General features: G+C 43.2%; 1 protein-coding gene across 2 annotated transcripts in view; it reads left to right on the forward strand.

Moving 5' to 3' along the window:
- The window catches only part of CFAP74 (cilia and flagella associated protein 74), a 927,349-nt gene that overhangs the window by 523,428 nt on the left and 380,478 nt on the right, over positions 1-23,443 (forward strand). For both annotated transcript variants that reach the window (XM_085609345.1, XM_085609347.1), the window contains exons 24-26: positions 592-679; positions 11,444-11,617; positions 12,316-12,449. In XM_085609345.1, the coding sequence (XP_085465471.1) occupies positions 592-679; positions 11,444-11,617; positions 12,316-12,449 (396 nt within the window). The remainder of the gene's footprint in view (positions 1-591; positions 680-11,443; positions 11,618-12,315; positions 12,450-23,443) is intronic.

Below are 23,443 nucleotides of genomic sequence, written 5' to 3' on the forward strand. Positions count from 1 at the left end.
AGCTAAAGTGGACATAATGTAAGTGCTGTGGGAAAAGGTTTCTACTTGCAGCCACCGCAGCCACGGTACATTCACTGGTAAGTAAACCTGATATTGCCTTAAGGAAGCAAAAAGATACTTCAACAGGTTAAACACCTTTTTACTCAGCTCAGCTCCTGCCGTAGCTCAAGGCCTACTCGAAAACCCACGTATGGATTGGAAGAACAGTGATAATTGTTAACTGGTATGCGTGATATGGACTAGGGAACTACATATATTTAACTGTGTGGCAGGAGCTTTTTGATTAACTGGCAGAGGAAGGGTAAAGCAGACACCACCGAGAGTTTCTGCCTGCGAGCTTAAATTCATGGATGGATTCATATAAACACATTTTATTTTTACAGGCTTTTTGCAGTCATTTGCAGATTCACACACTAAGGCATCTTTAATTCAAGTGGAAACACAATGGTTCTTGACTCTGTTGCCATTGTGATGTTTTCAGCTCGAAGGTTCTAATTATGAGGAAATCATTCTGTTGTTCCCATGGTGTACTACAGGAAGTGTGTCTTACAGTGGCAGCCGACATGTTCATCTATATAATTTGTATTTCAGATCTTCCCTCGCGGATGATGCAGGAACCTATTTCGATAAAGAAACAGGGGTTCTGGAAGTCCCCATGATCATTTCTGTGGCAGATCAGGTGAGCCGGTGTGTTAACCGACTGAAAACTGCACATGCTTTTCGCTGTCTCTGATCAGTGCAGTGTCCTGACATCTTCAATGTCGTGTGTGTCCAGCAAGATAATTTATTTAATATGTATAAACACAAAGATAATCTCTGTTCCCCCTCTGTATTTTTCATAAATACTAAAAGTTCGCTGTCCACATGCGGCGTCCTAGTGTACTTTTTATGAAGAGAAATATATATTCCACAAAATAGTTGTAAGGTTGGCTATCATAAAGCAACATTTTCTATTATTTAACCCAAATAAATATTAGCCATACTTAATTTAAATTTACAACTGACCTATTTTTAGCCCTATTTAATTCCAAATTTTAAAAGGAAATAAGAAGGCACCTACCTGAGGAATTTGACACAGGCGTTTTTAGTCTGGCAAGCAGTTTGCTCAAGGGCCCTCACTAAGCAGTACAGTCAGGTTTTTTTCTACTCTGTGAAGCAAAGATGCTTAAACTATGCTTCACCTATTGAGATCTGCAATTTGATTTTTGAGTCCTTTTGTTTTTTTTTGTTTTCGCTTGATGCCTTTCATTTCCACCGCGGTTAGTGAATGTAGTGTTGTCTTAACCATTTTTCCCCTCTGCTGTTTTTCCACGACGGATTTCTTAGTGCGATTAAAGCTTATCAATGTGTTGACATGGACGTTGATTCAGCAAAATGTCGGGTGAAGCGAAAGTGACATCACACACCCTATGTTCTTAATGACATCACAGGAAGTGACGACATATGACCCCACATCTATGAGCCAGACCGCTTCTATATGGTTTTGGGGTGGTAGGGGTTCTCTTACAAAAATATTTTTTTTTTAATCTGGTCATGGTACATTTTTAAGCACAATTTTAACCTAACCACATTAAAAACCATAGGCTCTGAAAGGGAGCTCATTAAAAATTATTTTGATAGTGACTGCTAATCACAGATTCCTCGCCTTAGAATATTCCCTAGTGTTAGACCTGTCAGCCCTTTGGGTGGTCCCTCCTCATCATTATTTATTTTGTCCCACTTTTGCCTCAAACCCTGTTGGTATTTTTCCTTTTTGGGAACCACCAGATTTTTTTAGTGTTGCTGCAGATTCAGGGAGCCATTTTATCTACCCCTGGAACTTCTGTCTGTGGGCCTGGAGCACAAAATGGTGGCCACCTGTGACATCACCAGCACCCACTGGAACCTACTAGCACCTTCCAGAACATTCCAGAACCCTGTGACAGTTGGAGGCGGTTTAGAATGTTGGGAAGCTAAGACAGAGAGTTGGCAGTTGGAGCTGGCAGTTGGCACCTGACTGGTGAAGGGAGAGCAGCAGAAACCTGAAGGAGGAAGGAGTGAGGCAGCAGGGGTGGAAACTTGTGCCTGGAGTGGGGTCCATAAACCCACCCTTGATACTAGTCCCTACTGACTGAGCCCAGCCTGGAGCCCTGTGTGGGAAGAAGCAAGAAAAACCATCTTAAGGACCTGGACAGCAGGAACAGGCCTTAGAATCCAAGAACAGCAAGATCCTGACCTGGATACTGGTTTCCCTGGAGCCTGACGTCGAGTAGCCTGGAGACCTGGAGCCCGAGGTGGAGAAGCGGCGCTGACTGGAAAAGCAGACGTCGTACCCGGAGCCGCCAGAGGTCGAGAGAGGGCGCCGACGGAGGTCGTAGAGAGTACCAGAGGTCGAGGAGGAAGTCACCCGAGGTCGAGTGAGCGGCGTCGACGGGGGAGTGAAGTCCGCCCTCCGGAGTCGCCGGAGACCGAGGTGAAGCGTGCCGGAGGTCGGGAGTGGAGATCGCACTCCGGAGTCGCCGGAACCTGAGGAGAGGAGCACCGGAGGTCGGGAGTGAGGTCGCACTCCGGAGTCGCCGGAACCTGAGGAGAGGAGCATCGGAGGTCGGGAGTGGGGATCGCACTCCGGAGCCGCCGGAAGTCGACATCGAGCCAAGGCCGGCCGACGTCCTCGAACCAGAGGTCGCCATCGGACCGGAGCCGCCCGAAGTCGACATCGAGCCAAGACTGCCCGACGCCATCGAATCGGAGGTCGAGATCGAGCCGAGGCCGCCGACATCGAACCGGAACCGCCTACCGGCGTCGTCAAGAACTGACATTGTGCCGAGGCCGCCGACATCGAACCGGAACCGCCTCACGGCGTCGACACGACTCCAGCGGCGTCGGAGCTTCAGAAAAAAGGCAGTAAGTGGAATAGAGGGCGCCTAAGGCCCTGTGGAATCCTAAGAGACTACTCTAGGGGTTAGAGAGGTGCTGGAACCAGCTGGACTGTGCCAGGGGTGAGCTGAGACTAATTCAGAGGGGTTGTGTAGAGTGAGAGAGCCAGGTCTCTAGTATTCCCCCCTTGATCTACCTCAGTTTAGGCCTCAGCCTTGTCCAAGCCAGGGAGTAGACACCCTCAAGCCATCCACATAACTACAAGCTGTGCCTGGGGCCAAATCAGCCCATAGAAATTTAAATGTGATCTGATTCTATGAGTGTCACTGTCAGCTTTTAATTATTTATTGAGGGCACTGTATTTATTGTATTTAACCTATTTATTGCTTCACTGTATTTATTGTTCCACAGTATTTATGGTCGCACAATATTTATTGGTTTACAGTATTTATTGCCTCAGAATATTTAATTGCCTGTATGTATTGCACTTATATTTATGCCTTCCTTATTTATGATCACCCCTATTTATTGAATTATTAAGACAGTATTTATTTGACCTGCACTATTTAAAAAGCCTTGTATATTGTGATTGTGTTAATATTTATCTAATCAGCAACTAAGAGAAAAAGAAGATAAAGAAAGATATTTTCATAATTTTTACGGTGTAGAGTCGTTTTTGGAACGGATGCACGCATGGTTATTGTATGGGTATGACGTATGCTTAGCACGGTGCCTGACCCCTGACCACTCGAGCCAAGCTACCACTGTGTATGTCTGGAAAGACCCCGTTACCACCAACCTCTTCCGGTGTGGGAGTGGAGTATTTCCAACACCTAGGTATTAGACTGGATCAGAAAAATCATGAGTAATACCTCGGCGCACTGGTAGGTGATGTTAGTTGATTCTGCTTTGGTGTTGTTTGCGTCAGTCGAGAAGTCACGGTGCCCACATAAGCGTCACACTGGTGCCCTAATATTAGTTTTGCAAACAGCACGATCCGAAGAGCTATCTCAGTCATTTTTTACCACTTTTTTCAACATTTTATGGACCCTTTTTTAAGCACTTTCTCCCATTGTGCTTAGGGACATGGCCCTTTCAAAACCTATAGGTTTTAAAGCTTGTGGGGACTGCCACAGACAAATATCGGTGTCAGATCCTCACTTGGTCTGTCTCTGGTGCTTGGGGTTGGGCTACGGCCCCAAGGTCTGTGCTGAATGCAAGTCCATGAACCCCAAGGTGATCCTCGAGCGGGCGATGAAGCCCCTGGTGACATGACAGAAGACGACTTTGCACCATTCCCAGTCCTGAAGGAGATCCGGCGGCCTTTCCCATAGATTCATGTTTTCCCGCTCCAAGACGTCCTCATCAAAGCTGGGTAAGTCAAAGAAGCAGAAAAAGAAGTTGGAGCATTCTTTGGCTTCCCCCTCCTGAAATCTTGCTTCAGCGCTGTGCTCTCGCACTCCATCCACAGAGCCAGCATCCGGCCCGCCCCACATTTTCAGAGTTCTTCAGTTAAAGGATTTCTGTGATGCCGTGCATTCTATCTTTGGTTCACTGACTCCCTCTGGTGTGTCTTTGGCCCCCAAGTAGCCAAGAGTTGCCCTTGCTGGATAACTGCCTGCAGGTCTAAACCTTTTGCCAGCCATGCCCATTGTATTTGCCCCCGGATCCGGACTGAGGTTACTACGGGTGCCCTACTCCATCCCAGCTCCACCTCTTCTAGTACCTCCACTGGTGCCGCTTGATGATGAGCCCATAATCATCCCTGACTCCGAGCCAAAGCTGCTCTAGCACCTTTAGACATTGATGCTGGCACCTCTAGTCCCATGGGTAGATGCTTCCTTCCTGAAGGGGGAGACGAGGAAGAAGTATTTTGTCCACTAGAGGAGGATCCTGAGCCAGAAGAAAACTGGTATCAGGAGCTGGGTGACGCGTGAGGCTTGGACACTTCTCTGGGCGCTGGCATGTTTTCCCCTCTGGGCCCTGTTTCAGAGGAAGGCTCAAGCTTTGTCACTGTGATTTGCCGTGCAGCAGAGGTACTTGACCTACAGCTGTCAGTAGTCGAAGGTCAAGACCAACGTCATGACAGAGGTGCGTCAGCCAGGAGTGGGCTTGGCTGAACCATTGCTAACCTCCAATGAAGCCTTCACTGATGTTCTCCTGTTGACCTGGGCCAAACCTCGGCCAAACCTCGGCCAGGGGCTCCAGTGTCCTGCACGATTGCCTGATGCAACTGTCCTGCCTGAGAGACACAGCCTTCCTCACCCAGCACCCCTCCCCTGAGAACCTGGTTGTGCAGGTGGCAACAGCCAAAGTTAACATAAATGTGTTCCCTTCCACTCCTCAGGACAGGGAATGCAAGAAGCGGGAAACCTTTGGGAAGCACATTTTCACTTCGACCAGCCTATCCTGCGGTTAGTGAACACTGCATGCCTCTTGGGCTGATATTCTCATGTGTTGTGGGCTTCCCATGCTTTCTGAGGAGGGCAGAGCCATCCTCAGCCAAGCCTTAGTGGACAGTTGGGATGCAGCAAAGTTTGCCATCAAGTGCGGGCTGGATATCACAGACTCCCTGGGTAGAGCCATAGCCACTACAGTAGTGCTTTGTCACCATGCTTAACTGCTGCCCACTGGGTTCTTGGCAGATGTCCAATCATCCTTGATTGACATGCCCGTCGATGGTTGCTGCCTATTTGGTGACAAAGCCAACAGTGCTCGAACGCTTTCGGAAGAGCCAGGTCACTGCCAAGTCTCTTGGTGTTCCCTAACTGCCCAGTCCCAGCCACAGTCCTTTTGTCCCTAAGGTGGACGAGGTCCGGGCATGTGTGGGCGTCCGCAATACCAACTGCACCCGGCAGTCCAGAGCACTACCCAGACTACTCAGTCCTTTTCGTAGACCGGGGCATGGGAGCCAGACCTAGTGTGCTGTATAGTCCCCTACCCATCCGGCTGCCACAGCCTTTATGCCTCTTTAGTGCACCCTCCAGTCAGCACAGCCATCCTGTTTTCTCTCTTTTACATAGATTTTCAATCCCATGAGAAAGAACGTGTTCATTCAAAAAGCTGTCTTCGTGTCCAGATACAACTGCATCATGTTAAACATGCATATAGAGAGCAGAACTTTCAGATAGACGTAAGTTTTAGAAGTATCTTCAGGTGGTGGCTAATAGACCTTTAGAGAAGGTTTAATCATATTAATGCCCAGAAGAAGTGTAGCGAAACACGTGCTGGCTGTTTAATTAAGTTAATATCATCAGTTATTGTGTTGTACAGATGTATGAAGAGATGAGAAAGCTGTGGTATCTGTTTGGAATTTGATTAACATTATTGAAACAATGAAGTATTAAGAAAACTGGCATAATCTGTTTGTAGAATTGATGGACAATATCAAATGAAAAAATAGTCTATTTGTTATAGAGGATCCAAAACTGGTTATATGGAAAATAGTTGGTTTCTCAGATTATCAAATTCATTTTATATACACATATAAGAACACACTGTTTGGGTAACCTGTGATGTGAGAGTAGTGCTCATGGCCAGAATTCCTGTTAAGCACTGCTTAGTATTGGGTATAATTAGAAGTATACTTCCTCTACTCACTTTTATGTTACCTTGCACGGGTGTATCCATCCACCCTTCCCTGCAGAATATATTGTAGCCAGACTTTGTGTTTGGGTTTGCAGTCACATCCTCGTCAAAGCTTTCTTTGGATCCACCTTTGCTGTATTAAACCACTTCCAGGAGATTAGCCCATGAACTGGAAGAAGGAACGTCCAAACAAAGGAGGTGGGCTGCCTACTGACTCCCAATTTAGTGTGTCTAGATCTGCCAAAAAGCCCAGCTGCAGCTCCTAATATATTGAAGTCTGTCAGGACCTGATACACAACACCACTGAATATTATGGTATACGTCCCATCTACAAGGAAAGCTGTGTGACTGGCCTCCTTTTAGAAAGTTTGTTTCTAAGGAGCTGAACAACTGAAAAAGTGAGATGCACCTGGAAATGATTAATTCTGTACAAAGGTTTGGGTGCACTTATGTGTTAGTTTATTCGATGATGCCTAACTACAGCTGTTTCTAAATATAAGTTGTGTCTGTGAACCAGGTAATCAGATCACTTTTCAACTTGAAGAAGCACAGTGCACAAAAATTTAGAAAGTATGGACCCGAGGCAGAAGGCCTCTCTGTCAACCTGATGGAGGTAGGCTTTATGGAGTGCTGAAAGCCTATCTCATTGAAGTCTAGAGCTACTAAAGGTCGAGCTACTAAATGTGCTGCTGTAAGAACCTTTGATTGTAAAGTACCTGCCATTTTTGGTCACCTATTGCTTATTCCTCATTCATGTGTATCAACATCAAGAGCCACCTCTCTATCACCTCTCTGCATTTTCTAGAGAGAGAATTGAATCCTAATTGACACCCTTTGCCAGTTGTGGGTGTGTAACTGCTAATGAAGATGAGGAGTGTTAAAACCCTGATGAATATCTTGTGCTGTGTTGCACCCCAATGAGTGTGGCTCACGTGCTCTGTTATCCAATGTTGTTTTTAGTGTTAGTCTCACATTATGAGCTCACATTTTATATCTAGTTTTTCTATATGATTTTCTTTTTGGAGTGTGCATCTAAGAGTTTTGTTGAAATTGTACTTGAAGTGCAGGAAGAATTGACTTAAACCACAGAAACAGTCCTCTGAAACAGGCATGGTTTAGACCCCAGACTTAGGCCCATAATAATACATGGGCATAGGAGCAGATAGGTCAAAGAATGAAATAAAAACAAATATAGAAGTTAGAAATGGCCTAAAGCAAAGTTTATTTTAGTTCCATTACTGTTTATATTGTTTTCCCTTCCATTGTTATAGCTCTAAATGTAGCCTCCTGGAGTTGTTGGGCAGTATATAAGGGTTAAATTCTCTGTTATTGATTTGGTTATAATCGGCCACACTCCGATTGGATTACAGTGTCACCACAATCCCTTAACACTTTACTGTATGAGAAATAAACTGACAATCAGTGTACACAAAACAAAAATAATGTAATTTGGTAAAAAAGAATCTTCTTTAGGTGTGTGTTTTGGGATGAAATTGTGAACAGAACTAAAAGCCATACGTATGTTGGGGTAACTTTTAATAATTCCTGAATTGACAGAGCATTATAATGATAATTTAATTACTGAGAGTTCGTGCACTTCGTTCCACCAGTCAATAATGTGCAATTCTTAAAGATATGACCAATTGTATTAAATGATTCAGTAATGTAAGTGCATTAGTACTGAGCTAAACATACATACATTTTGAATAAAATGAAAGTAAACTTCTATAAAAGCAGTTATGCAAGATTCTCACTGTCCCATTGGAGGCGTTGTGGTTGGAGTGTGAGTTACGTGTGCTAAAAGTGGATGCTGAAATTCTAAAGATTACTTTTATTAATAACCTAATCAATTCACATATACTGTCTGTTGCTACAGTGGGTTGGAACAATTTATGAATGGAAGTTTGAGTTCAGTTAAGACATCTAGTTGTCAAATATAGTATTGATTTTTATTCTCAAGGAGGATTGTTTAAGCTGCACTGCTAAATAGGTCTAGGTTAAAAGAAAGAGGTTGCATGTTATCCTTGCAGGATTGAATGCATGTCTTCTGTAAAACATCTCTTCAGCACTTGGTACATTAAAAAAAAAAAGTGTTTCTGACGATTTACTGCTACCAGTTTACCCAACAACATGTAGAATAGATATGTTAATGCGGGAAGGTCAGTTAGCCCATCACTCTATTTTTACGTTTACATTTGTTTTATTGTTATTGTCTGGATTCAGGCAGTCATCAAAGCGGCTGTAGGAGCGTCAACATTCATCCCATTCCAGCCCAACATTTACAATCAAAAGGAGAGAATAGAAAGGAAGCCAAGCAGAGTGATCTAGGCTAAGAAAAGCCACCCTCCCTTTTCCACCCAACCCCTTCCCGAGGGTGCCAGAGTTAACAAAAGTAGTCCAGTAGGATCCAATCGTTTGTGTATCACGTGTGCCGGGAGGCAGTGTTGTGTTGAGTCAGTGTGGTTAATCTTAAGAGTCTTAGATATCTCGGACATGTTAGTTCTGTGAACTCTTGTGACAAGAGTGCAATGAATGGCTTCCAGGTTTCGCTATAAGAGTTGCCTTGTTGTGTAAGTGTGAGAGATAACCTTCCCATACCCAAAAGATACCGTAGGCGCTGCAACCAATTGAGTCTTGTAGAGACTCTTTCCTTGCCCCAGTTAGCCAGATCACTCTACCTTTAGAGATTAATGGGTTATCAAGGCAGAGAGTGTAATGTGTTATACTATAACTTAAATATTCTCACAATAGTGCAATGTATTGTAGGACATTTGATCAAGTTCTGAATTAAGAAAATCAAGTATATATTATATTGAATCTAATATTTTATGTTTGTATGGTGTTTAAATGGACATATGGGTCATAATAAACTTAATTTTGAAGTATAAAGTCAATAATCTTGTTGTTTTGGACCAACTTCTGTCCATGAACTCTATGTCTCCAACATGCCAAGAACATAGAAGAGCTCATTAGGATGTCGGTCGGAAAGCCCCCGAATGCAGGTCGGAGGATTTCCAACCGACATCCTTGTTTTGAAGTCCGTCCCCCTAATCACAATGTAGGCGGTTGGAGTTTAAACTGGCTGGTCGGACCAACTGGTTTTCGATGGGCTCAAGGAGCCCGTTGATCAGTCAAAGGCCACACATAATCCCCAAACGGACTGCGTTTCAGCCGTCGGTATTATGATGTTGATTTCCGACATGTTTTTCATGTCGGGTTTTCCGACATGAAAAGCCTATCAGAGAGTGACTTTGGGGGCCGCTAGCAAGGCCCCCATGCCTCCGCGGCCTCTGGTTGTGGGCCTACCCCCCTGTTAATCCCAGCACCGTGAGGTGCACACGGTGCAGGGATTTACAGGGACTCCCATTTCTCGATGGGAGCTTGTGGTGAAGTCGGATTCCGACCACTGCACAAGCTCCCATAGGTAAATGGGAGTTTGCGACCGTACCGTGTGCTGTTGCATTGTATTAGGGTGTTCGCAACTACCAGCCTATGGTCGGTTGGTTCCTACACCGTAACGGTGCCATCGTAAGTAGGGCCTCTATATTATCTTTATTCTCTTTTTAAAATATCAGCTCAGTCCCTCCAAATATGAGACGAGTGGTGGTAGGATCAGTGATTAACTGTTTATTAAATTATTCAACTAGTTTCCAACTGGGCATTGGTAAAATGTTGCGAAAACTATAAGTGACTCAAATGCCAGAGTCATTTTAGTCACAGGCTACTAATTCATGCTTTCTCCAAAGCTAAACACTACACTCTGGCTCTAAATGGATTGAAGTATTATATTCAGATGCCTTTGCCTGATCAATATGTTTCATAGACATCGCTCATGTCCTCAATCAATAAGAATTTTACCTTGTGGCAAGACCTTCTTTCTGGATCGCATTTATTGTAATGTCCCCTTAATGTCCGGAGACTTTCATGTCTTGGGCCAGTATTATGTAATACATTACTTGGGTCATTGTGTATTGAAATCTCCCGGCATAATTTTAGTAGGTGTCTCAAAACTCAATTGTTCTCTTTGTAGTTTTTCCCCTTAAACAAGACCTATGCTGACGCATTTCCCCTGCACAAGACCTTTGACAGCAGTGGGCTGACCTGCATTAAGAGATACTGTTTTGTGAAGACGATATGTAAATCCCTTCTTTTTATACTTTCCTTATGTACAAGAATGAACTGGTTTCTCACAATATTGACTTATAATTCTAAGCCTTTTACTCCAGAACACTCATCTGCTAATCCTCTCTGGTTAAAAGACCCTTCGACAAGATTTATGTAGGAAAGTGATTTTGGGATCTAGAACGCAAAAATATTGTAAGAGACAGATTCTGGGTTCTGCCTGGCTGCACCTATTTCAGCTTATTCTCTAACTTATTTTCCGTAGGACAAAAATGTTTTCTCTTCCATGACCTGGAGACCTTGACTTTCCATTATTCTGAAGGAAATGGAATTTAGAACTAGCTGTACGGGGTTACTACGACTAGTTACTTATATTGTGCAATCTTTCTCCATACGTTTGCCTATTTTTAAAGGCAACTTGCTGGTGTGGGGATATACTGTGGACTATTAAAATATGATTCGAAGCTGTTTCTACTGTTTTTTCTTGATATTTATTCTCAAAATGTGCCTCATAAGGTGTTTCTTAAAAAAAAAAAACATATAAACTGAGATTAGGTATTCTTTCTCCTTTTGAGAGTAAAAGGTCTCTAATGCACATTAGCAAAGCATTACCAAATTGAGGGAGTTGGGATCCAGCTTTCCCAACTAGGACTGTCCTGGTCTGTGCATTTTTATTTGCTATAAGGATAATGAGAAATACTTGTTTTAAAAGCCCTCTTCCAACACCTTCCAGTAGGCCTTAAACAAGCGCCACAAAAACTATTTGGAATATCAAGATTATGTTTTACAGAGATAAACTGGTAATATGTTTGTTAAGTCTGTTTTTTGCTTTTTCATCAATGTTGAACTTTGTGTCATGGTACTTCTCTTACTGCAGACCAGACCTGTTCTATTCACTGTCCACGCCATTGTCACAAATTCTGATTTGGAGATCAGCCCAGCTGAAGTGGATTTTGGATATTGTACGATACACGAGGCTGTCCAGGCCACTGTGCTACTCACCAATATGTCCATCCTGCCCCAGGAGTTTGGATTTGTGGGCATCCCAGAGGTACAGAGTGCATTCTTTAGAACTGAGAATCAGATCTCTGAACTGAAATATAGATCTCAGCAGTTCTTAATGTGTCTGTGTTTTTAGAGTACATTCAGCAGGGACCCAGCAAGTCATAATGACATTATGTAGTAATGTTAGCCGAAGTATGATCGGGTACTAGCTGAAATATGGAGGGGTATACTGAAGATAATGCGGCATATCATAGCTGTATTATAAAGGTGTAGGCAGAAGGGCTAGGCAGGTAGTAGCTGGAGTATCAGGGAGTGTATTAGCAGGGGCTGAGTAGGTGACAGCTGCATCATATGGAGTGCATAGGCAGCTGAGGCTGAAAAGATAACAGCTAGGCTGTTGATGGGTATGGTAGGTGCAGGAAATACTTGGAGTACAGATAACTAAATCAAGAGGGTCTAAGCTGATAAAAGCTGTAGTAGCGGAGCACTATAGTCTGTGATGACTGAGGATGTAGTATCTGGATTACCAAGGGAGTATTGTTCAGGCATCCTCTGTCCATATAAGTGGAGCCTGCTGTGAATAACGATAACATGATAATAATGGAAAACGAAGAATGTAGCCTACAGAATAGCGTGGGGTGTACTGTTTTTAATATATTTCTTTCTTCATTGTATGATCCATAAAATGAATGACACCTTGACCTGTAAAACGTGACTCATTCAGTTATTGTATTTTATTCACAGTGTGCAGACATTCAGCCAAATGATGGGTTTGGGACCATTTTGCCCTTGGAAACCATGAAAATTGATATAATTTTCAAAGCAACGAAAGCGAAGGAATACAACTTTGATCTCATCTGCAAATCAGCTGTCAATCGGTGAGCACGCTAGCTTGCTACCCAGAGACATTCCCCCGACAGCAGAGAAACACACAGGGTTGATTTTTTAAAGTATCCCCAGAGACTTAGATGTGCAACAAATGACATATATGAGATAGGTGATATTGTGCCCTTTGTGCATTAACAGGATGTTGGCAGGCACCATGGAGCTACTTTGTAGAATTGCGCAATACTGAATTATAAGATTCAATATAATTTCATTTATAATTTTGTGCTCCACACTAAAGGCCAATTTGGACTGCCGAACAGTACTCATAAATCATGAATGCTAAAGTTTTATCAACGTAACTTTATTGAGTTTTACAAAATAGTAAACACGGGATTCATCAATATTTAAACAAGGTAAATTGACAGTATAATACATTTTATTTAGCTTAAAGATGCCATACAATAGCTCTAAATTGCCGTATACCTGATTTGCCGTAATAAAAGGGAGTCCACACACAGATTGAGTAGAAAAAGAGAGAAGTAAAACCTTTATTAATGTGCTTCATTATAGCACTCCAAATTTCTCATTGTCACAGAAAAGAAAGTATAACGTTTTACATTTAGGCAGCAGGAATGTTTCCACTAACTATCTGGAACTATTACGTTTTTCCTCATTAGAATAAGACTATTGGCTATAGTCAAAACTCCATACAGCCAGGTCTAACATTCTAGAGTTATGCCCAAGTTATTTTGAGACCCCTTACAGCATTTCTAACAATATTGTCTGTATCAATGTACCCTCAAATATTACATGTAGTTTCTCACAAGTAAGTAACACCATGTTCTACAACATGACTGGCATGTGCAACATTGATGCAAATCCGTCATTTTGAACGTATTTCGTTGAACAAAAGGTAAGAATCTATTTTTTGCTAATTTAGAAGTAAATGGAGGACAAAGGGGCAGATGTACGACTGTTTTTTTAGGTCGCATATGGGCCTTCTGCCCGTTTGCTAATGCAAAATAGGTCTGCCCAATGTACCAGCCATATTTTGTGAGTCGCAAACAAATTAGCGACTCGCAAAATATGGTTTGCGACTCGCTATTAGGATGGGGCGTGCCAAGGGCGTCCCTTCCTAATAGCGAGTCTCAAACCTATGCATGATAGTTTTGCGACTGCATTTGCGGTCGCAAAACACTTGCAGTTTACCACCCTTTTTAAAAGGGTGGTAAGCCACTCGCAAACAGAAAGACTTCTCTGCAGGAGGATGCAGCTGTAGGACAAGCCGTTCTTCAACATCTTTTTCACTAAGCTTAGATTTACGTTTTTATCTATACTGCACTGTTTCAAGTGTTTTATATATATATATATATATTATGTTTATGATTTTAAATTTATGCATTTCTATATATTTTAAATTTGCCTTTCATAGGTACTGTTTCTTAAAGTGCATTCTGTTTATTTGACAGTATAACTAGCTTATTAATGTTCCAACCTTTCTGGATGCGTATTGGGAGTTTATGAATCCTGTCTCCCACCATCCGCAAACTACACTGTTTTAGCTTACTGCTTGCTATTCTGATTCAGGCATGTGAATCTATGAAAGATACCCCAATACTGAATAAGAAAACAAGTTACCTGTAACTACAGTTATCCAGTATTGGTATCTTTCATAGATTCACATGCACCCACCCTCCTCCCCGGTGAGACAGTTCTTTAGTTGGGATCCTTGTTTCCCACTTGTGCTAAGAAAATCTGAGGAGAACTGCCTCTACTGGGAAGTTTCTAGAGGGTACTGGTAGCTGATTGGCTGGCTGGAACTATTTTTTAGTTATTTTCGTATAATTATGTAGATAGGCTACTAAGTTTTAGGCCTCTGGCTTTCTTTTAGCCTACTACTATTACTTACTTAGGCACTGCTTTTGTATTTTACCATGGGACTCCCGCCTCGGCGACGGGGAATGATTCAGGCATGTGAATCTATGAAAGATACCAATACTGGATAACTGTAGTTACAGGTAAGTAACTTGTTTTCTTCTCCCACAGGCTGGTGCCTGGCCCCCACAAGGACCATATTTGCCCTTCAGCTGCACCACCCACTGTCAGCTGAAGAACATCAGAACTCTGTGTCCAGCCAGACAGCCAGGATCCCAACTGAACAAGTGCCACCTGAGTGCAGTAGTTAAAGGGTCTTGAAACTCTAACCTTCGTAGGTATAATACCTGCTCTACCCAATAACTGTGATACTCTTTTCGGTGCTTACCTTGCTTGCTCTGTGATGCAGACAAGCCTGAAGACTTCACATCTCCCTGTCACTAGAATGTAGACCATTAAATATTCATGCCTAGACTATTGAAAGTCTGCATCTTCAGTTCAGCTTTGCAGAGAATTTTTATTTTCAAGCCCATACAGGCAATGAGAAATTTCAACACATCTGGAACAATGGACAGCTCAGAATCTCTACAAAAGTTTCAACTAGGTTTTTCAAATGCTAACGGACCTAATAAGATAGTGTTATCACTTGAACACATCAATATAACACATATTCATTACTTGGAACTTTAAAAACGTAACTATGAAGGTAATGTTTAGAATTAAAATTCACATCCACCCCTAGGAAAACAAAAGAACTAAAAGCGCAGAGAATGAACTCACAGCAATTACACACCAAATTAGTCCAAAAACACATTGAAAAAGAACTGTCCTGTAACAGGCAACCTGTTGCCTTCCTAAGGCTACTACTAGAGCCAAGACAATCTACTGGCATAGTAAAATGGACCCTGCAAAAAGTCCCAAGAAATCTCTTTCGTTCCAACCATTAAATATTTAAGTCATAATCTAATGGCATTGTAATTATTCACATTGCATTATATGCGAAAACATTTCAATTTATTTTTACAATTAGATAGCTACAATAACTAAAGCAATTTGAGGCCTTTTCCAGAAACTTGCCTAAATCTAGTTAAGGCATTCTAATATTGATAACTTACTTACCTTATGGAAGAACCTGCCCGTTATGCCTCTTACCATAGGCTGGTTGGGTGTGGCATTGATGCCCTTATTAGTGTCACCTTAGTACAAGGATCTGTACCACACTCTCTTCAAAAGGCCATTATTATTCCCTTAAAACAATAATCTTGTCTGACCCTAGATAATCCTATTAATTATATTGCAGGACATCTGTAGTCAGGAGTATCATAGAGATGCTTATCAGTGCTTTGAATTTCATGACTAAAAATGTTGCCTAGTGCTCATTGTATTTCTGTTTTGTCTATCATGCCTTCTTAAGTGTTTCTTTTTCTCTTCTTACTCCAACGCACTCTCTTTGTTCTATCTTTATAGATGCTCCATTGATTTGAGGGCATCAGTTGAGAATTCCTGCTGCATAAATTAACTTGATATGGTTTAATAGTTACTTAGCGTTAACCTGGTTATGCAGAGATTATGATAATTTATTTTTCTTATAATGGTCAACTACACATTTATCAAATTCATGTGAAAAAGAGAGCAGGCAAGGTTTAACAATTTCAGGCCACCTGAACATGCCAGTTTTCACCTCCTTCATGGGAAATAATCCGTACTAAACCACTGTTGTTTTCCATTCAATAATGGTATTTGATTTTAATCTAATGTTAATGACACAAAAATAGACAGATTAGATTTATCCCCTGACCAGTCTGGGGGAGTTTGTGGGTGCCTGCCAGATATAGCCTAGGGAATGCACAGTAAGTTGACATCAAATAAATGACACTAAACCTAAGCTCATGGTATTGAGAATCAAAATGGACTGGCTAAGACAACACTGCATTTTGCAATTGCCAATTGTTTGGAAAACAAATACTTGTCATCCTCAAAGTCAGGAATTGATTATATATCAGTGGATACTAACCAAAGATCTAAATTGATTAGGAAGTTCAGAGTATGTGGCTGGCTAAGCTGACATAAAATGCTTCAAAAGATGATAACTCAAAACATTGATAGGGAGACTACAAAAAAAAAAAAATATATAGGAAATGAAGCCTGTAATTGACACAAGGTAGTGAAGGCACTTATCATGAACATGGCCCAAAATGATTTAGACGTTCATCTAATCAACACTGGTTCATTGATTTTATCTTAAATAGTACTTCTATTTGGACAACAAAGGATGTTAAACTTAAGAAACAATAAATGGTTTGATAATAAAAGCAACTGTGCAAAGAAAAGTCTGAGAATGTTACTTGAATGAATTTGCTAAGACTTCTAGCAAAAGGATACTAATTAAGTACTGACAAATTATAAAAAAAATATAAAGCCCTACTGAGGAAGGAAAAAGGGTCCTGTTAAAGTTTAGCAATTTATAGAATTGGTATTAGGCAGAAAAGACATGGTCAAGTTTTGGAAGTTGGTAAAAGTGAACTTTTATCAAGAGCATGTAGAAACCTCTCCCATCATTACAGAGCACCAGTGTCTGGAATATATATAATTATTCCTAAGCTTACCTTAAATGAGAATATATTGAACTTGTATCAGTCGGGGTAAAGTGACAGGCCCTGATGGAATACCTAATGGGTCGCAAATTGCAACCTACCTCATTAATATGCATGAGGAAGGTCTATTTGCGACCCATTAAGAATCGCTAATGAAACTGAAATAGAGTTTCATACATTAGGATTAGCGATTATCTAATTGTGATTCGGAGAAAATCGCAATTTGGTAATCGCTACTTGTAATGAAACATGTGGCCCTAGATTCAGTTTACACAATTGCATGCAAGTAGTTTGCATAAACAATGGGAAATGGAGTAATTTAATTCAACTGACCAAGACATATTGACGTTTTCCATAAAATATGTTTCTGCCATTCTACTATTGTCAGGAATGTGATTCATATTCACAGAAGCAGAATTCCAATTATTGTACCTAGAAGACACAGGCAGAATAGATTGGACATATTCCACATAGCTATTTAATAATGCCAAGCAATAAAGGATGGATAACAATCATATTTCTTAGTCAAGAGTTTATATTTGAAGTTAAGGTAGCCAAAACGGCATTAAATTCAGCAGCCATACATCTGTAATTTGTGAAAAGGCTACTGACATTCAACGTCTTCACCATAGCTCGTTGTTCTAAATTTACAAAACAAGGTTTCCCATAGGGAGTGCCATGTTTATGGTCATAAAGATAAAATGTCTCCTGGGTAGATGAAGGTTGTTTTGTAGCTGTAACTGTTGAATTAATTGGGGCTGGTACAAGTTTACTATTGAAACATATATTAGAGTCAGTTAAGTCAAAGCAAAGGGACAAACCAACTCCTTTTCTGCATCGAACCTTTTAGGTTTCTCATGTTTAGTTTCTTCAAACTAAATATGAGAAGATCTTCAAAAAAGCTAGATGTTATTTATCCATGCATAGTGATCCAAAACTCTTTTGGTTTCTGGTTTAGATAAAACATTTTAGAAATCGTTTTTTTCTTTCCACCCCACAGAAAGTATATGTCATTAAAGAACATCGTTTATTTGATACCAGATATGTGATATTTAGAAGAAAGTATAGTACTCAGGGCAACATGCACACTGTACTGCATTCTTTGTCCCACATAAATTCAAATGTGAACACGTAAGCCCAGATTGCGAGTCAGGCAGATTTAGGAGCAGTGATATGGGTGGCTGGAAATGCAGTTCCAGACTGTATCTCCACACCCATATCCACCTTTAAGAATTATTTGACAGGAGCGAGAGCCCACCTTAAATAATAATCACAATCCTTGTGAAGGTGACCCAGAAAAGTCACTAAATAAAGCTGTGCTTATCCCTCTGGTAGATGGGCACACAACCAGTCAGGTTTAACTTAGAGGCAATGTGTAAAGTATTTATGTAGTACTCAAAAAGTGCTAAGTGAAAACACAACACAATACAAATCCCAAACCAATTTAGGAAAATAAAGAATATTTTAATAAATGACAACAAAAATACATTCAGTTGAACTGAAGATATGAATTTTAAACTTTTGAATCAAAAATAGTGCCAAGAAGCAGAAATCACCAACCAGGGTTATCTAGTAACGCTAGGGTCAAAATCAAAAGTTAAGGCTTTCTCTGACTTCGAAATTTTCCTAATGAAAATGTGGTCATCGATGAGTCATTAATGGGGCAAGATGCAAACTGAATCCGAAGCAGGGCTCAGCTATAGTGAGTTGCTGAATAGCAGGGTCCCGGCATGGTCATTGACAAAGGTGTGAAAGCTCTGAGCAGGCGAAGTCCAAAGTCTGCGCCGACATGGACGGGTTGCTACTCCGCATCAGTCCTGATGAAGCCCTCTACATTTGGACTTAGAAATTTTGCGGAAGTCAGATCTCCTTCAGTAGGGCAAACCAGCAAGTTTAATCCGACCGGCGAATCTGCGTCAACAGTGGCCCCCGTCTCCAGATGGTTAAGTGGAGAAAATGGTGGAGAAAAGTTTCTAAGTTTCAGCTTTTGCAGTTTGGTCAGGAGGAGTACAGTCTAACACTAGCCAAGGGTCTAGGGCCTGGGAGGCATCACTCGGTGTTAGGACTTACTCCAACAGAGGCAAGCAGCAGGTTCCAGAGCAGGTCCAGTTGGAACTGGTCAGGTGGGCCATTGCTGGGAGAGAGGCCTCTGGAAGATTGATGTGTTCCTGTTGCTCTTGTAGTCACTTCTGTCATGTTATGGGGATTTGCATAGCATACTTATCACCTGTGGGGTATCTAGGCACTGGAGTAGATGAGTAGGCCTATTGGGCCCCTAGTATAAGAATAGCCAGGTGTAGGAGAGTAGGATCTGCCTCTTGTGTTGCCCCCACTTTTTTTCCTGATGTTTACACTGGTTTCTGGCTATAGTGTGGCTGGAACCCTGCTAATCAGGGCCCCAGCCTCTCTGTTCTCTCTAAACAACATTGAGTGCATATTAGGTGCACTAGTGATTGGATACTGTGGTGCCTTATGAGTCCCTAGTATATGGTACCTTAGGTACCAAGGGCATAGGTACTTCACAGGCCTACCAGGGGCTGAAGCATGTATTATGCCACCCCTGGGAAGCAGACTAAATCTGACACCACGGGCCTGCTACTGCAGCCTGGGTGAGGTGGTGCTAGCACTCCTCACTGAGATATAGGTTCACTATATCTCTCCTGCACACACATTTAAACCTATCAGTCACCCCTAAGGCAGGCCCTATCAATCCTGAGGGAAGGGTGCTTGGTTTCCATGTGAGGGGGTGCCTCTGCCTGAGCAGGGCCCCTCTGCAGCTCTCAGAGTCCATTCTCTGGGGCTGTTTGTGAATGCGGTCAAACCATATACTCTTAAGTGCATTATAACCTCGCGGTAACTGCTAACTTTGGAATGGCTGCATCAAAAAATGTCATGTTTGGTGTCAAACGCTTTGGGATCATACCCCCACACCAGTAACTGGTGTGGGAGTAAGATCTCACCCTTCTAGAGGTATAGACATGTACCTACTGTGGAAACACGGTAGAATCCTGAAGAGCCCTGGCATCACAAAATGGATGCCACCAGTCACAGACACTGGGCTGCCCTCCTGCTGATGACCGAAACTCGCAGTGGAGGAGGCCCAACAATAGGTATTCTGTCACAGGGAGGTGTGACCACCTCCCAGACAGGGTTTAGTGTATTGGGGCTGGGTGGGTGCACTCCTAGAGTGCTTTGAAGTCCTGCACTGGGGGAGTAGTAGGCTTCTCTGTGCATACACCAGTTCAAACCGGCTCGGGGGCTACCTGCCCCTGCTCTAGCGTGAAACTGGACAAAGGGAAGTGGGTGTAGCCACCCACTTCCCTGACCCTCCCATAGGTGAGGTCATAGAGCTAGTCCCTCCCTTCCTTTCAGTATAAGTTAGGGAACCCTTGCCATTGCAAACTAGATACCCCTGGATGAAGCTCTGAAGACGAATCCCGGACCTTCAACGTTCCACTACCTCTGGAAGACGGAAGAATCTCCCTTGGAGTCAAGGAGTGACTCCCCTGCTTGGCAGGCACCAAAAACTGCAATCAACGGTCGCAAACTCCATCGCTCCCGCCGGAGCCCGAAGTCCCTGCAGCCCAGGAAGAGGATTTCCTGACTTCTCTAAGGCCACCGTGAGTCCCCAGCGACGCTGAGGCAAGTGGACCCCACGAGTGACGAGGAACCGCAATTCCTGGGTACCGTGCACTATTTTCGAGTGCAACCCCTTCACGACGTTCTACGAACCTGTGCATTGGACCACGTGTGGTCCAAGCCTCCAGCAGGAATCCCTCCGAAGATCAGAGGCCTACCCCGTCCCGAGTGACCGTGGGCCCCTGTTGAGTGAATCCTCCCGAGGCGTCTTCGTGATCCCTTGCCGGTTGGCTTGTGGGTCCCCTGAAGACTTTTCTACAGTTCCAAAGGGCTCCTCTGGTTGCTTCAGGCCTGCCTTGACTTACCCTTGCTGGGTGAGTCCCTCCGACCTTGCTGGTCTGCACCGCTGACCTTTTGTTCTTTCCACAAGACTTGCTGTTACCAAGGCTTGCTGGCTCCAATCTGGTCACCGACACCTCAGTAAGCTGCAGACTTCATGGGACACGCCGAATCCAGCTCCTGGTCGTCGTCGACACCTCCTGGACCTCGAGGCTGAAGAGTCAAGACACCCGTGGATCACCTGAAATCACCCGACGACTGTGGGTATCCATCTTCCTTGCCCCGGGGTCACTGCCAAGTGACTTTGAACACTGTCCCCTCTGCTTTCAGGTCTTCCTTCTTCTGAATCCATCCTTGGATTCCACCGGACACTTCTCCTGTCTTCACAAGCAGCAAGTCTTCATTGGCTCCCATTGAAAACGACACCGCGACCCGACACCAAAAGACACCTATGCACCCGGCTTCCCTGGGTGAGGTAACTTCAGCACTACGGTGCTCCTGTGGGTGTTGGCTCTAGAACTACTTACCCTGTAAGTGACTTGCTTGTAGACTCTCCCAAAGTATCCTTAAACTCTTAATTTACAATCGCAACTTGCTCCATTGACGTCAATAGGGATTCGCGGCTGTGTTCTCACACTGCATGCGTCTCCCATGGGTCCTTTACTTACCTGCCTTGGGTGGTTTCGTGAGGCCCCAGCACTTGTGAAGGCCCTAGGCCTTGTCCCTTTGCAAGTCGTTGTTCTTAAGTCTCTTTTTTAGTATATAGTCTGGTACGCCCCCAGGGCCCCAGCCATATTTGTCCTTAACTTATTGTGAAACATTGATTGTGCATATGTTCCTGCCTTCTAATCTCATAAAGAGATTAGTAGAGAGTTGTTTAGTAATAAATACATATATATTTGATATATATACCTGTGTGGTGTCCTTTCATTTAGTAATTCAAGAGATTATAAGGTAAAACAAGCTGCTTTACATTCCTTTAAAGACTTGGCCTGAAGGCTGCTCTCCACAGCTACCACTAGGATAGCTTTCTTTAAAGGTTGTCTTAAACCTACTACCATAAGAGTCGAATTGTACTGGTGCAAGGTGTCCACTTTAACTAGTGAACAGCATATACCAGGCCAACTTCTCACACCAGGTCTTCAGTTTCTTGCAAAACTTGAGTAGGGAATGGGAGGTCCTGATGTGGTATGGTAGGTCGTTCCAAGATCTAACTGCAATGTAAGACAAGGAGTGTTCTCCTGATTTGCTCCTGGGATGTTGGGTATTTGTGCGAAGTGGAGTGTGGCTGAGCGCAGTTGCCTGGTGGGTTGGTGGGAGTTGAGGCAGACAGGTCCAACATTGTTGAGGGCTTTGAATGTGTGGATGAGCAGCTTGAAACTGCATCTCTTCTGGATTGGTATCCAGTGTAGCTCTCTGAGGTGAGGTGTGCTGTATGTGCCTTGGGAGGATGAGTCTGACAGCGGTGCTGTGGGTGTTCTGGAGTCTTTGTATGAGTTGATTCGTAATGCAGGCATAAAGTGCTTTGCTGTAGTCTAGTCTGCTGGTGATGCAGGCCTCTGTGACCGTGTGTCTGGTGTCAGTGGGGTGCCATTGGGATAGTTTGTGTAGCATACTTAGGATGAAGAAGCAGGAGATGGTGATGATGTTCACTTGTTTGCCCATCATGAGTCTGTCGTCCAAGATGACACTGAGGTTTTTGGAGTGGTCAGTGTCGGTGGATTTGGGTCCAAGGTCTATTAGCCTCCAGGAGGATTCCCATGGAGAGCTCAGGACTTCTGTTTTATCTGTGTTGAGCTTTAGGCAGTTCTGTTTCATCCAGTTTGCCACATTTGACATACAGGTGGTGAAGTTGTTCCTGGTGATGTGGTTGTTGTCTGTGAGGGAGAGGCTGAACTGGGTGTCTTCTTCGTAGGAGACAATGTTGATTTCATGAGATCATATGACTTGGGCGTGTGGCGCCATGTAGACTTTAAAGAGGGTAGGGCTCAGCGATTATCCTTGAGGGACTCCGCGGATGAGATTCTTGGGTTCAGAAGTGTAGAGTGGGAGCCTAACTTGCTGGGTCCTGTTGGAGAGAAAAGAGGCCAGCCATCTGAGGGCAGGTCCAGGTAATCCAAAGTTGTAGAGTCTTCCGATGAGGGTGCTATGGGAGACGGTGTCAAAGGCTTCGGAGTGGTTGGCTAGTATGAGAGCTGCAGTTTCCCCTTTGTCATCAGTTGCTGCGATGACAGTGGTTTTCATGCTGTGGTTGCTGCAGAACCCAGACTGCGAGATGTCTAGTAGGTGGTGTTGTTCAAGATGGTTGGAGAGTTGTTTATTGAGAACTTTCTCCACGACTTTGGATGGAAAGGGCTGGAGTGTGATGGGTCTGTAGTTGCTGAGCTCTTTTTTTGCTATGGGTTTTTTCAGGGGAGCTGTGATTTCTGTGTGTTTCCAATTGTCCAGGAAGGTTCCACTTTGGATGGAGGTGTTGATTATGGTGGTAAGGTGGTAGCTGATCAGATTTCCTCCTAGGTTGTAGATATGGTGGGGTCAAGAGTCGGTGGGGGCCCAGAGTGGATTTTTCTCATGATTTCGGTGGTGTCTTTTGGGGTGGGGGTTTTCCAATTTGTGATCTTGTGATCAGATTTGGTGGTAGAGGGCAGCTGGTTGAT

Source organism: Triturus cristatus, chromosome 1_2 (assembly GCF_964204655.1).
Source record: "Triturus cristatus chromosome 1_2, aTriCri1.1, whole genome shotgun sequence".
Lineage (NCBI taxonomy): Eukaryota > Metazoa > Chordata > Amphibia > Caudata > Salamandridae > Triturus > Triturus cristatus.